Source organism: Balaenoptera acutorostrata, chromosome 3 (genome assembly GCF_949987535.1).
Source record: "Balaenoptera acutorostrata chromosome 3, mBalAcu1.1, whole genome shotgun sequence".
Classification (NCBI taxonomy): Eukaryota; Metazoa; Chordata; class Mammalia; order Artiodactyla; family Balaenopteridae; genus Balaenoptera; species Balaenoptera acutorostrata.
Window position 1 is genome coordinate 114,202,218 of NC_080066.1, and position 16,059 is coordinate 114,218,276.

Here is a 16,059-nt window from a genome sequence, read left to right on the forward strand (position 1 = left end):
AATTGAAGGTTTTTAGCAACCCTGCAACAAGCAAGTCTTCATCAGCGCCATTTTTCCAATAGCATTTGCTTACCTCTTACTTGCTTCCATGTTACATTTTGGTAATTCTCGCAATATTCCAAACTTTTAAATTATTATTATATTTGTTACGGTGATCAGTGATCTTTGATGTTGCCGTTGCAAAAAGATTACAGCTCACTGTCGGCTCAGATGATGGTTAACATTTTTTAGACTAGAAAATTACAGACAAAGATCTGGCAAGATTGATCAGATAAAAAGAGAAGGCATAAATACTGAGAATGAAAAGGTGAATATAATTACAGATAGATCAGATTAATAAGATAGTAGAGAATACTATCAACAATTTTATGTCAACAAATTTGAAAGTTTAAACAAAGTTAAACTCCTCGACAAGAAAGTTTAGAATAATCCTGTAACTATTAAATAAATCATGAAGTAGTAGTTACATCTTGCCATAAAAATACCAGACCCAGGTAATTTTACAGGAGACTTTTTAAGGAACAGATCATTCCAATGTTCTACAAATCCAGAAAATAGAATAGGATAATATATTCTTTAATTCATTCTCTGAAGTTATCTATTCTTAATTCCAGAACCAGTCAAGGATAATATAAGAAAGGAAAATTATAGTCCCATTTTACTTATGAGTGCACATGCAAAAATTCTAAATAAAGTTCAGGTCTACAGACCCTTAACTGCAATTTTGAAATCCAGTAACCTCTGAAAACCAAGTTTGTTTAGAACTTGGCAGCATAATCTGATTTACCCTGTTCTTGGTGGGAAAACCTGACTTGAACTAATGTGTGAGGCTACATGCAAGCATTGTCTTATTTAGAGTGAATATCCATATAGTTCACTGCAAGTGTATTAATGTATTTGAATACAGGTACTGACCCACAGTTTGTTGGGGTTGTTACCTAATAGACGTTTTTTTGTACTGTACAGTAGGGATGATGACTAAAGTTTTCTGAATTCTAAAATATCTTACCCTAAGGGTTTTACATAAGGGATTGTGAATATATAATACCAAAAAAAAAAATCCAACAATGTATATAAAAAGCACTTGATAAAATTTAATTCATGAGAAAGCTACTAAATTATGAACAGATGAGAACTTACTTGAGAAAAGGTATCTATAAATATGCAAACAAGTGAAATCTACAACAAGCATCATCCTAATTAGGGAAATGGATTCCCTTTTCAACCAGGAACAAGACAGAATGTACACACCATCACCACTTCCAGTTGGTATTATACTGAGATCCTAGTTAAAGCAGTATGATAAGAAAAAAAATTAAAAGGGTGAGCATTGGAAAGGAAAAAACAAAATTGTCACTCTTGGCTGATGGTATGATTGCCTATGTAAAAGCCAAAAAGTATCTACAGATAAATTATTAGTATTAATAAAAGAGCAAAACTGCTCCATGTAAGATCAGTAATTGTCAGTTGCATCTCTATACATCAGCAGTAAACAACTAGAAAACATAATCAGAGAAGACACCATTTATGAAAGCATGGCAGATTATCAAGTGCCTGGGAGTAATTGTAACATCATGTGCAAACCTCCGTGTGGAAAACTATAAAACTTTATTGTAAGACATTGAAGAAGATCTAAATAAATGGAGTAACTATTGCCTTTCTGTCCATGAATATGGCTTATCATAAAGAAGTTATTGCTGTTCAGACTTATCTCTAGATTCAGTGTTGTTTCATTCAAAGTGTCAAAGATTTTTCAAGAAATTTTGCACTGATTCTAATACAAATATGGAAGAGTAAATAGTAAAACCAAATATTGAATACCCAGGACACTTTTGAAGAAGAAAGGCAGAGGTAGAGTGGTGATGATATATGTGCTTATTCTATCAGATAATGTAGAACTTTAGTATTTAACATAATGTGCTGTTGGCTCAGAGACAGGCACATTTACCAGTAAAACAACAGAGTGCTCCCAAATACACAGACCTCTGACTTGGAGCTGTCCTTCCAAGCCATGTGAGGCTGTTGAACACTTGAAATGTGGCTAATCTGAATTGGGATATACTGGTCTACAAGGGTGAGTAAAGGCTTCCCTGAGACTTGTCATTTTGTCAGATCTGATAGATGAATAGGACTTAATTAGGGGAATGGTTGGGTGGATGGAAGAATATTTAATGCTGAATGAATAGAATGTGCATGTTCTTAAAGGAGGTCACTGTGGCTAGTCATTGATCTAAAGCTGTCGTTGGCAAACTTTCTTTAAAGAGCAAGATAATAAATATTTGAGACTTTGAAGGTAATACCTCCTGTATTATAATTGCTCAGATCTGCTGTAAAAAAAGCAGGCATGGACAATATGTAAATGAATGAGTATGGCTTCTTTTTATTTATTTATTTATTTATTTTTGGCTGTGTTGGGTCTTTGTTGCTGCGTGCGTGCTTTTCTCTAGTTGTGGTGAGTGGGGGCTTATCTTGTTGCAGAGCACGGGCTCTAGGCACGCGGGCTTCAGTAGTTGGGGCACGCGGGCTCAGTAGTTGTGGCTTGCGGGCTCTAGAGCGCAGGCTCAGTGGTTGTGGCGCAGGGGCTTAGTTGCTCCGCGGCATGTGGGATCTTCTTGGGCCAGGGCATGAACCCGTGTCCCCTGCATCCACAGGCAGATTCTTAGCCACTGCGCCACCAGGGAAGCCCAGTATGGCTATTTTTAAAAACAGGCAGCAGGGTGGATTGGTCCCCTAGGCCGTAGTTTGCTGATACCTGATCTGTGGGAGAGAATAATAAAAGGAGAGATTTGAGACTAGGGACTAGATGCAGACCTTTTTAGCACTGTTAGGAATTTTTGTTATTTAGCCTAAGTGTAAATTGAAATTAACAGAGTTAGTGGATCTGAAATCACTGGGTTTCAGTATGGAGTATGGGTTGAGTGATACAGAAGACCAGTAGGCATTTACAGTAGTTTAAGCGAATCATGATAAAAGCTTTGAATAGTTGGAGTGGGGAGGGAGAGTGGTGGCAGTGGATAGAATGGGATGGATTTGAGAAATACTTAAAATACATAAGATTTGATAACGTATTGCATATGTGGGGGAAGAGTAAAGATGATCAAAGAGATAGGAAAGATATCTCCTTGGTTTCTAGCTTGTGCAGCTTAATCAGTGATGATGCTGTTCCTGATGTAGAGCATTGGAAATTTGCCAGGTGTGGAGTGGAGGGATGGAAATTAAAACTTTTAGAGTTCAAGTGGAGATGTCAAATAGGCAGTTAGGTATATAGGTCCTCAGAGAAGAGGTCTGAGTTGGAGATATGTATTTAGGAGACAATGAAGTAGAGATGGCAGTAGATGAAATGACCTAGGGAGTGAATACAGAGGAGTGCCTAACACACCCTAGACCAATGTTGAATAGCCAAGGAGCAGAGAGGATCCTTAAAGGTAGGGAGAGTAAAAATAGACCGCTTACCCTTTCTTAGCTCATTCCCTCACCTGTAAATTAGGAATTGTAATGTTTCCCTTGGAATTGTGGTAGAAATTGGAACTGTGTGTCTCAAGTGCCTGACATACAGCAGTGCTCAATAAATGCTATTATAGTGTGCTTCAGGCCTGAAATATCCCAGTATACTCTGTATTTCAGAATAGTCCTTTGTCCCATTTGCTGGATTAGTCTCCTGACTCATTTTTAAATTAAATACTCCTGTGATTTCTGATCCTGAATTTATGTACTACTACTTTTTTTTTCTCTCTCTAAGAGAAAAGTTCATTCTCTTTACCTTCATTCTTTGACTCCAAGATGAGAACTATAGTCTAGGAATATTTTCTCAGATTCCTTGATATTGGAAAATTATAACTTTTGTGCATTAGTGGCATCTAAGGAAGGCTCAAAGATCTGTTTCTCTTAATGTGGGCTTTAGTTGTCATTCCTGCCAATCAGAGAAGGCTTTATGCTTAATTATCTTTTGTTCTGTACCCCAAAATGAGTTTAGTGTTAGTTGTGGGAACAAAACCCCTAAGACATTTCTTGATTTGCAAGGATTTTCTTAAGTCATGACCTGTTATAGACATAAATATTTCTATGTAAAGGAAATCTTGCAAAACAATATCTACTTTATAAGTTATTTTGATTTTCTAGTCTATTGCAGTGAAAAAAGAGGTGCTGGTTGTGACCTACTGAATTGACTTCGTAACTTAACAGGTGCTTGAAAAATAGTGCTTAAGAGAATGAACTGAATGAGAAAATTTGAGTTGTATTGATAAAATTGCCAGTTGTTAACATCCATTCAATGAAGTGAGGTATACTTGTGTTTAGGCTAGTTTGTTTTTTCTTCAGTATCCATTTCAGTGCTGTCAGCTTGATTCAGATAGTAAATAGTAGAATACTTTGTGAATTTTGTGGTGCATTAGAATAAGCTGGTATTCTAATGATTTTTCATTTTGAGCTTTTCTTTAAAATTGTTTTCCTGTCTTATTTCCAGGTCATGAATCTTTTCATCCTCTTATTTATATTAGCAACTACCAACTCCTATTTTACTCTCAAATGTTCCATCCAGTCCTTATTATTATCTCTGTATTTTATTGGTCCCTTCTTATTAAACCCCTCTATCAGATAGTATCTTAGAAGATTCTGCTGCTTTAGCCATTATACTAGGGTTTGGAGCCTGTTTAGGGAAGAATACCAAAATAGGTATGTTTTCTTCAAAAAAACTGAAGAAATATCTATATGTATATATTGAGTCGAAGATGTTAATTTAATATTAGTAGATAGTGAATGGATACCAAGCTGTTAATAGGGTAGATCCTTTAGAGTATAGTAAATCTTAAGTTTAGAATTGTTTGACTTCTGACTTCTAGAACCTACAGTCTTTATTAAGTAAAATGCCTTTTGAAAATACTGTCAGCCAAACAGTGGTGACCAGAATTTTCTCTTGATTTATAGATTGTTCATTCCAGATATAAAAGTAATGAAATATATGAAAATATGTCTGTGATGAACTGCTGTTTGTCTATATCAAAATGTATAAGTTATAGGGTAAGTTTGCTTTTTATTTTTAGTGTATATCACTTAACCTCTTGACAGTCACTTAACTGACTGTCAGTGTTCACATCTGAGGTTCTTGAAAGAGTTATAATTAAAGCTAAATAAAAATTGGATGCTTAAAGAGCTTACTATAGGAAGAGCAATACTTACAGATCAGATACAGATAGAGTAGTTTGCACTTTGTTTAATGAGCTAAGTCGTTTAACAAAGTCTTGAACTGCTCGACAGTTTCAGGTTTTCTATTTTTCACCTATTTTTTGGGGAGTACCTTGGTTATATTTCTGGGCAGTTGATAATAGGGTGCCCGTTATATACGTTATTACCTTGCAGACACTTCCTTAGGGGAGAGAGTGAGGGTCACTTTTATAAAGGAAGTATGATCAGAAGAATGAGAAAACTGCTTTCCCAGATTCCTCAACCAGCATCTTTTCCAGCCTCATTGCCATGAGTTGGGTCTTATATCCATTCCTGACCAGTAAAGTCTGGCCAGGGGTGGAGAATTATGCTATTGAATGTAGGCCTGAGCCTTTAGAGCTCTGGGTGAGGTTGGCTTCCCCCAAATTTGGGTAATTTCTAAGGGATGAAAACTGCAGTGTCTAATGCAGGCTAGATTTATATGTTGTTTATAGTTGATCTCCATGGCCTAGCATAGTATGTTGTATTATGATCAGTTGAAGTCAGTAGGAGTATATAGCTTTGTTTTTGTAGTGGTAATGAAAGAACCATTTATGTGTTTTTTTAAATAATTACATTTATTTTGACTCAAGGAAACTGTTGTTTTATTCAACAAGCATCTTACTGAATGCCTTCTATGCCTGAACACTGTCCAAAGCTAAGGATACAGGGATGACTTGGTCATGGGCTCTGCTCTCAGGAATTCAGTCTAGTACATTTGATTTTGGTGAAAATTAAACATATTTTATATTTTCATCAAGGTTAGTAAAACTTTTGGTTCTTTCATATCTCTCATTTCATTTGGAAAGCATTTACTTAGGAGTCTTAGTAACGATTTTTATTGCTTTCATATTGGCTAAATATGTTCTACCTCTGATTGATTAGTTCTAAGGTGTTTCTGAAATTTCTCATAAAGTTAAAATTGGTTTCTTTAGTAGCATTTCTGGTGCTGGCAACATCAATTTATGGTATGACGTAAGTGTGGATATATAATGTGAGTATTTCTGCCTGCATTTTACTATTTGCTGTTTCTTTGAATTTGTTCTGTGCTGTTGGGTTGACCATGATCTATTACTCTTCAAATTCAGAATGAAATGTAACGAGATGGTTAGTTTTTAAAGTATATTTTGACTGATGTGTTTTAATAAGACTCAATTTAAATGATTATGTCAGTGGTATGGTTGTTTTCACTAATTTAAAAGCAAATGTAAATGTCTTCAGTGTGGCTTTCTATTCAAACTTTGTGTTTTTTCTTAGCTTTCAAAACAGCATGTTGAATGTTTAGCAAAAACTGGCATAGCACAAATTATTGAAATTACTCTTCTGCAGCACATTCATTATATTAATTGTTAGACTGTATTTAGTTAATATATCAAGGAGGCACTTCACCTCTATAACATAGAATACTGTGTTCTTACTATAATTTTATATCAATGGCCAATTGTTACTATTCCAAGACTTATAAGTGAGTTTATAGGGTTGTCAATTTTATGTGCTCCAAAAATGTATATACTACAGATCATCCCACTCAAACCTAGAAGAGTTATTTCCACAGTAGGTATAGTTTTATGATTTTCAGCTCTGTAATGTTTTCTTGTCATCTCAGCTGATGTGTTGAAAGAGTCCTCAATAGGGCTTAATCTATGACTGTGTTAAGAGAAACCTCAGCGGAAGGAGGACTGCTTTTCGTCTCTTTTTTTTTTTTTTAAAGATTTATTGATTGATTGATTGCTATGTTGGGTCTTCGTTTCTGTGCTAGGGCTTTCTCTAGTTGCGGCAAGCGGGGGCCAATCTTCATCGCGGTGCACGGGCCTCTCACTATCGTGGCCTCTCTTGTTGCGGAGCACAGGCTCCAGACGCGCAGGCTCAGTAGTTGTGGCTCACGGGCCTAGTTGCTCCGCGGCATGTGGGATCTTCCCAGACCAGGGCTCGAACCTGTGTCCCCTGCATTAGCAGGCAGATTCTCAACCACTGTGCCACCAGGGAAGCCCCTAGGACTGCTTTTTAAAAGTAGTAATATCTGATTTTACAGTTCTTACAACAAAATATAAGGGTGTGACAAAAGTGATCTTGAGTTAGTATCTAACTTTGTCCATATAAAGGTACACCTTGCATATGTTTGTTCGTGTATGTGTGTGTAGTTGTTCTGAGCTTTTTGGAAATTGTTCTTAGCCTTCGAAAATCTGAGGAAAGGTTTGGGTATTTTTCCTGGAAAAATGCACGTTCACAAAATTTTAGTGGCATTTTAAGGGTATCATATATACTTTCTAAAGTATACATGGACTCTAGAACCTCTGTTGAGGTAGATAATATATGAGGTAGATAATATATGTTGAAATGCTTTATAGGAAGGTGTCATCTTAGAGATGAATCAGTGTAGGAACACTTTTGTGTTTGTCTGATACATGTATACAAGAACCCAGACCACATTTATTTGCCCTCAGTTATTTTCTCTTCCCTCTTTTCACCTAGTGTTAGGTTAAAGGGTCTGAAAGAGCATTCACAACATCCAGCACCTAACAGCTTTTAGAGAATTAGAATTAAAAAAAAAGGATTAAGTAGACCTTCATGGAGTGCTGACTCTAAAGACTTCTTTCTTATATTGATGTGTTATGCTATGGTGTAATACTTATTCTTCCCACATAAAGTAATCACTTTATAATAGTTTTATTTATTTATTGCTTTGTAGTTATTATAATAAGTTTTGTTTTTCTTACTACATTGTAAGCTTTTTGAAGGCAGTTATGATTGTCATTCATCTTTGTGTACCGTACAGTAGTGATTCTCTATCTTGAATTATGTATTGACTTTTTTTTTTAAGTTAAAGTCTCAGACTTCCCAGGGCTATATCTGTAGCCATCTCCCAAACTTGAGTTCTTAGTCCTTGATTTTATTAGCCTAGCACAATGGTTCTCAACCAGGGTCAATTTTGACCTGCAGGGAGCATCTGGCAATACCTGGAGACATTTTTGGCTGTCACAAGTCAGGTGAGGAGTTGCTACTGGTATCTGTTGGATTGAGGCCAGGGATGCTGCTAAACACCCTGCAATTCAAAATGTCAGTAATACTGAAGTTGAGAGACCCCGTGTAGCCAAATGTGGTCTTTAATGAAATTCCTGTGAGATTCTAGAAGTCAGTCATACAATGCTTGTTTGTACTTGCTCATTAGGAAAGGCAGGTTTTTCCTCACAGGTCATAGATATTACTTCCCTACCCTCACCATGATTGGGTAAGAATGTATTTTCAGGAGGGAGGTACTGTGGGTCAAAGCTACATGCTCTTGCTATTTATCTTACTTCTCTGATCTTTATTCTGCTGTAAAACATGTTGTTTCCATTTCATTGTCACAGTCTTAGTTGAGGCTATCATAACTTCTTACTTGGATTATTGCAATGACCTTTTTTTAAAAAAATAGTTTTAATTTGAGGTAATTGTAGATGGACATACCATTGTAAGAAATAATGCAGAGAGATTCCATGCACCCTTTGCCCAGTTTCCCGCAAAGGTAACATTTGCAAAACTAGTAAAATATCACAAACAGGGTATTGACATTAATGTGACCCACAGATCTTTAAATTCCCCCAGGTTTGCTTGTACTTGTGAGTGTGTGCACGCACGCACGCGTGTGTGTACTCTGTGCAGTTTCTATGAGTATGTACTCAACTGTGTTGAGGTTCTTTAATTGCACAACTTCTCAGAATTTTTTAACATGCTGTGTGATATGTTGAGAATCTCTTGAGTGTGGGACAGAGTATATCGGGACCAGAGAAAACTCAAATTGGAAGCCATTGGGGAGAAATTTGATTGCCTATTTCTTTCCTTTTTGAAAAGAGGATTAAAGTTTATATATCATAGACATAAATTTTTTAATTAATCTGTTCTTGGCTGTGTTGGGTCTTCGTTGCTGCGTGCAGGCTTTCTCTAGTTGCAGCAAGCAGGGACTACTCTTCGTTGTGGTGTGTGGGCTTCTCATTGTGGTGGCTTCTCTTGTTGCGGAGCACGGGCTCTAAGCACACGGGCTTCAGTAGCTGTGGCACGCGGGCTCAGTAGTTGTAGCTCACAGGCTCCAGAGTGCAGGCTTAGTAGTTGTGGTGCACGGGCTTAGTTGCTCCGCGGCATGGGGGTTCTTCCCGGATCAGGGTTTGAACCCATGTCCCCTGCATTGGCAGGTGGATTCTTAACTACTGTGCCACCAGGGAAGTCCCTCATAGACATAATTTTTTAAATCTTGATTTTTTTCTGGTTACACAAGTGATCTTTATCTTTTCAAAAAGTACTTCCTTTACAAAAGGAAATGTACAACTTACAGTGAAAATTCTGTATAACCTCCCCCCAGTCTTTTCTTTCTCTTTCTTTCTCTACCCTGCTCTAAATTTAAGGGTATCGTTGTCAATAGTTTGGTATTTGTTTTTTAAGTTTTGCTGTAATATTAACATAAATGATTTATTTTGATGGAATGGAATTACACTATTTATCCTGTTCTTAAACTGTAACATATATCAGTATACGTAAATCTGTTAAAATCAACCTTCTTAATTCGTCTTTATTGTCATTAATTTTGGTGTACTTGATCTGACAAGGACTAAAGGAGATCATTTAAAATTTCTTATTCTGTTTCCATAGAGGTACATATTTCTGCTATACTTTGTTTCTGCTACTTGGTGGATTGAATTCTACATAATTGTCAAGTGAGTCTCTTTTGTATAGTTGAAAGCTTTTTGCTTTGAAGACAGCTGCAATGTTAACCTTGCTCTTGTAAAAACAAAAAAAATCATTACTCTTTCCATCATTTTGTTTTCAGTTTTTAGGAGTCTGTTTAAATGGCATGTGGTTAGTTAGTCACGTTTAGTTTTTTGTTTTTTGTGTTTTTTTAAATAAATTTGTTTGTTTTTGGCTGCATTGGGTCTTCGCTGCTGCGCGAGGGCTTTCTCTAGTTGCAACAAGCGGGGGCTCCTCTTCGTTGTGGTGCGCGAGCTTCTCATTGCGGTGGCTTCTGTTGTTGCAGAGCACAGGCTCTAGGCGCATGGGCTTCAGTAGTTGTGGCACACGGGCTTACTTGGTCTGTGGCATGTGGGACCTTCCCAGACCAGGGCTCAAACCTGTGTCCCCTGCATTAGCAGGCAGATTCTTAACGACTGTGCCACCAGGGAAGTCCCTCTGTTTAGTTTTGTACCAAGTCTGAGAGTCTTTTATAGCTGATTTGATCTTAATCCATTTACATTTATTTTTTAGTTTGCTTTTTTCTTGTTATCTATTTTTATTCTTCATCAGCAAAAAAAGAGAGAGAGAGAAATAAAGGAACTACTAGTTATTCTTTTTCAGATTCTTTTCCCTTGTAGATTATTACAAAACATTGAGTATAGTTCCCTGTGCTATACAGTAGGTCCTTGTTGGTTATCTGTTTTCTATATAGTAGTGTGTATATGTTGATCCGAAGCTCTTAATTTATCCTCCATGCCCCGTCTCCGCCTGACGATGTTTCATTATGTGTTTAGGATTTTTAAGAAGGCAGTTCGAGAGTGCTATAATTTAAATATTAACTGTTACATATTTGAGAACTTAAAAAATTCTGTAGTTGCTTGTTACACACATTTGGATGACATATTGGCTAAATAAAGAATCTTTGACAAATCTTTTTGCCATGAATATTCACATAGAAGAGTCTTCTGACTTCCCAAGTTTTCGTGAGAACTTTGAGGCTAGCCTGATATTTTCCCTCCTTTGTTGGTCATTGGTTTCTTCTGCCTAGATGCTTTTAAGATTTTTGAAGCTTACTGAGTTCAGCAGCATATGTCTATAACTTGATGGTTTACTCCTATTTGTTTATCTTTCCTGGTGCATGGTGAGATCATTCAATCTACAAATTAAATTCATTATTTCAGAAGAGACCTCGACTGTCTTTGCACTTTTCTCTTTTTCACAAGCAGAATTCCAGAGCATTGGAGTATGTTAATGAACAAACCAGATAAAAATCCGTGCCCTTGTGTGGAGCTTAAATTGTAGCAGGCGTACACCAAAATAATAATGACGATGATGATGATATATGAGAACATTTATATAGTTTTATGGGTAGGAAAAGCAGTGTAAGAGGGATTAGAAGTACTGGGCAGTACTTAGAGAAAGACAGGCCATAGATTACAATGTTTATTAGTCAATGTAGGCCTCATTGAGAAGGTAAAGGGAACAGCCAGTGCAAAAGTCCTAAGTTAGGAGCATGTGTCACATGCTAAAAAAGCAAGTAAGCTGTGTAACTTACTTGCACAAGGAAGTAAGGAAAGGGAGTAAAATGATGGAGAAATAGAGGAAAATGAGGTCAGAATATATAGAAGCCGAGTTCAAAGCATGCTAGATTACATATGGCCTTGAAGGCTGTTATTTGTGGGTCACTATCATTCTGGGTGCTTTATTGAGAACGGTATGTAGAGAATGGTGGTAGAAGCAGGGAGGATTGATTGAGCAGTCAACGCAGTAATCTACATATGTGAAATGATGATAGCTGTATGGACCAGGGAATTAGCAGTGAAGATGGTTAAGATCTTATAGATTTGGAAGTCGGGTGTGAGAAAATAAGAGGGATCAAAAATGACTCCAAGATTTTAGCCTGGCAGCTGAAAGGATGGAATTGCCAGCAACTGAGATGTAGAAGGCTGAAGATAGAGCTCATTTTAAGGAAATCATCAGGAGTTCAGTTTTGCACATTAAGACAGAAATATCTCTTAGACGTTCAAGTGAAGAGTCAGGTAGAAGGTTTCAAATGAGTCTGGAGTTCAGGAGAAAGAGCTGAGCTGGCGGTATTAATTTGGGTTAGCAGCATATGGATGACATTACCAAGAGGGTGATTATAGATATTGAGAAAAAAGGGCAGGGACTGAGGCCTGGGGTATTCATAGTATTACAAGGTTGCCGAGGAGGGACAAGCTAAGGAGACTAATAAGGGGAGAACAAGTGAGATAATAGAGGTCGTCTCCTGAAGTTCACTGAAGAGAGTGACTGCTGAAAAGTTAAGTAAGATGAGAGCTGAGAACTGACTATTGCAAAACAATCATTCGTGAACTTAATAAGAGCAGATTTAGTGGAGTGATGAGAGTGATAAACTAATATAAGTACATATAAGAGGGAATGGAAGGAGAGGAATTGGAGACAGCTAGTATAGATGATTTATGTAGAGTTTGTTCTGCAAAAGGGAGTAGAATTCTGGAGCAGTAGCTAGCAGAGAGAAGATTAAGACTTCTCTTAAAAATGGGAGCAAAAGTATTTTTTGGCGTGTGTCAAAGAAATGATATAGTAGAAAAGAGAACTCTGATGATCTTTTCCACTTTATTCTGATTTTTTCAATCATATTGAGTCTTTTACTAAAGAGGTATTCATTTCTTTAATGGGTTTTTTTCTTCACTTTCTTTACATTTTGCCTCTGATTGTCTCATTTCTTCTTTAATCTTTTATTTCAAGAATCCCATCATAAATTTAAGAGAACAGAGAAGTCCAAAATTTCTTGTTTCCTGGATTTATTCTTTGAAAGCCTCCTCAACTGTTTTTTGCTACTTAAGTTTTTCTTGTTTGTTGGTTACATATGAAGCAATTGACGTATTGTTTTTTTCAGTGTTATTGATTGTATCGATAGTATTTATTGAATATTTGAGGATGTGGCTTAGATGCTCTCCTTTGTTGTGTTGCTGATATTGCTGAAGTGGAAGAGCAGATTCTGTAAAGAGCTATTTATATGCCTTTTCCTGGTCCTGTTTACTTATACTAATGATAGTTTTTAATATCCACTGGACACTTAACTGATAACATTGTTTATATTATTTGTGAAATAGAATGTTTATTTTACTGGATATGCTTTTGCAGACATGAGATTTGCCTAAGTGACCAGGAAAAAAAGACCATGGGTATTTGTATTTAAGCAGAAATTAAGATTTGTATGAATGTAGTAATGAATCAAAAGTTGGATTATCATAAATCAGATCCTGTTTTCCTGCTGGCATAATTATTTATTGGGACCTGCCATTTCTGACTGTTGGTTCATCAAAAGCTATAGATATAAATGACCAAATAACCACATGCCTCAACTTTTTCTAGCATTTCAGAGAACCTTGATGGGATTTTATAGCAGTTGTAATCATCTAGCCTTAGTTTAATGTACGAAATAGATTTTAAATAATATAAGTTAATTTGAATTGGTATAAATTTGTAGCTATAGATTAGCAACTCTTAACTAAGGGTTGTATGTTAGAATAATGTAGAGTTTTTCAAAATTCACATTTTTAAAGAACTCCCTGTAGTGATTCTCATGCTTAAGAACTATCACTTATAGAAAAAAAGTTATATATGTTTTTATTCATCATAAGAGCTAATATAGGAATGTCTAATTCAAAACTATTTTCCTACATAGAGTTTTCTTTTGCACCAGTGTAAATTAGTAGAAAAATTGGTAAAGTCACATAAGCTTTTTATGCTTTTTTTCCCCCAGTATATGTGAACTATATAACTTGACTGTCAGGGCAGTTATATGTTAGTAAATTATCCGTTTATACTTTGCCAGAAATTCTATGCTATAAGCCACTTAGCATTTCATTGCCTCAGATTACTGGTGTAATCTGATCTTGGTGTAACTGCAGAATTAAATAACTTGCCCTTGTAACTTTATGGACTTTGGGGGACGGATATTCCCTGAGCATAAGCCAGAGAAATCTACCCCCAATTTTAGTGAAGTATTCAGAGTTTAGATTGGTTCCTAAAGGGTAATATGAAAAGAGAATTTCTTAAGAGTTGATTGGAACAGTTAGGACTGGCTAGCTTACTTTTCTTACAACTTTGTTTTTTAGGTGTCATTGCAGATTAAGATCTTTTATTCCTGTTGCTCCTGCCATAGGCTAGGCATTGCTGTTTTCATTAATTTGCTTAAGTGTAATCTTTTTTACCACTGTATTATCTCTCTAAACAAAAACATCCATCTTTGCCTCAGTTTTCACTTTTGTAGTCAAATGGTGCAGCTAGTAGTTTGCAGGCTGGAAAGCACCTTAGTGCTCCTAAGAAGAGGACCCAGTCGCTGTATCCCTACCTCAGCTTTGAAATTACAGTCTCTTCATTTCTACTTTCTTGCACATTGTTCTGTTTTGGTGGTGGTGGTAGTGGAAGGATTGTTTAAGGAGTAAGGAAGGATCCACACTACTTGACTTGGTGGGCTAGGTCTTGAGCCAGACCAAGTATTCCAGTGCTTTGTTGGTAACATTTCAGACAACTAGTTATATTGTATGTAATCTGTACCTACCAGAGTTTATGTAATCTGTATCATCAGAGTGATAATATATGAAGACTTAGAAGTTGGATTTCATGAGATCTGGGAGTTTGCTAGGTAGAGCAACCTGAAATTGAAATGAAGAAAGGACTTGATTGATTATGCAAGGTATCAGTTGCATAACTTGGAACTTGGAAGAACACACTGAAAGATCAATCCATCCAAAGGAGAGACTCCTCTGGAAAGAACTGAAAATTAAAATGAGGACTGTTGCTTTAAGCATTGAAAGCTCTGCCTGTGTTCCCTTCCCTGCCCCCACACACACTTTTCTGATTAGAAATGGTATGTTTTTATGTGATTTGTAAGTCAGTAACAATACTTATGACAAATATAAATACACCCTACTTAAGGAAGACTGACTCAGAATCTCCTTAAGGGTTGAATTCCAGGCAGTATTTCCTTAGGTTTTTGAAATGTTCACTCCCTGGTTAAGAACCCATTTTCTCCCAATGCAGGATTGAAATTAAACTTTGAAAATTCTTATGTAATTTTGTTTCTTTATTATTGTGAAAATGTTTTGTCCATTACTTATAAAAATTATCTTTTTTGGGGTGCTTAATAAAACATTTTTAATAGACTAAATTAACATCTCCTTTCCCACTGGGATGTTACTTTCTTTTATAAAAATTATCTTAATATTTAAGAAATAGAGTCAATAGATAGGAAGAAAATGGGAAAATGATGGGATTAAAACTCATGGAGTTGCATAGCTTCATTATATAATCAATAATTAAAGCTATGTTATATTCTTACTAATATAGCTATGCACAAAAATCTCACTTGGAACTTCTCCAAAGACCAGATAACAAATGCACCAATCAACAGACCACACTGAAACTGTGCATTGAGCATTGCTTACTCCTAGTTTCTCCTTTTCACTTGGCATTGAAAAATGATCTTTTCTAATTTCCCTACCTATCCAGTTTTCTATTATTTTCCAAAGGGAAAAGTTTCTTCTATTCAGCCATTTTTTTGTCTGTTCACTTTTGTCTCTTTCTCTTGGTCACGTTGCTGCTTCTAGCAGAATTTATTTAATGAACCCGGTATTGATGGACATTTAGGTTGGATATGGCTTTTAAATATATCTTTTGATACAAAATGTTTATTTACATTGCTTAATACTAATGTTTTTCTGAAGGAAATTAATTTTAATAGTTTTAACTTGAATATGTTTTCTTATAGCAGAAAAAGAAAACTAAGAACTTCAATCCACCAACACGTAGAAATTGGGAAAGTAATTACTTTGGGATGCCCCTCCAGGATCTGGTTACAGCTGAGAAGCCCATACCACTATTTGTTGAAAAATGTGTGGAATTTATTGAAGATACAGGTAGGATAGAAGTATCATTGCAAGAGGTTTGATATAAAATTTCACTTTTGCTACACCAATAGTTTGTCAAATGTTCCTGATTCAAGCTAAAATTTGAAAGAGGTGTATCATTCTCATTAGGATTGATTATCTTGAGTATTAATTCTAGATGTAACCATCTGATATTTGAAAGCAGTTTTGTTGTTAGCCAGTCATGCTTTTGTTGGACTTCTCTTTATTAAATGGCTAAGTC

General features: G+C 36.1%; 1 protein-coding gene across 4 annotated transcripts in view; it reads left to right on the forward strand.

Moving 5' to 3' along the window:
* The window catches only part of ARHGAP5 (Rho GTPase activating protein 5), a 78,621-nt gene that overhangs the window by 17,325 nt on the left and 45,237 nt on the right, over positions 1 to 16,059 (forward strand). For 2 of the 4 annotated variants that reach the window (XM_057543047.1, XM_057543046.1), the window contains exon 3: positions 15,680 to 15,827. The exons of 1 other annotated variant lie outside the window; for it this stretch is intronic. In XM_057543047.1, the coding sequence (XP_057399030.1) occupies positions 15,680 to 15,827 (148 nt within the window). The remainder of the gene's footprint in view (positions 1 to 15,679; positions 15,828 to 16,059) is intronic. One more of the 4 variants, XM_057543048.1, reaches the window with a different exon arrangement.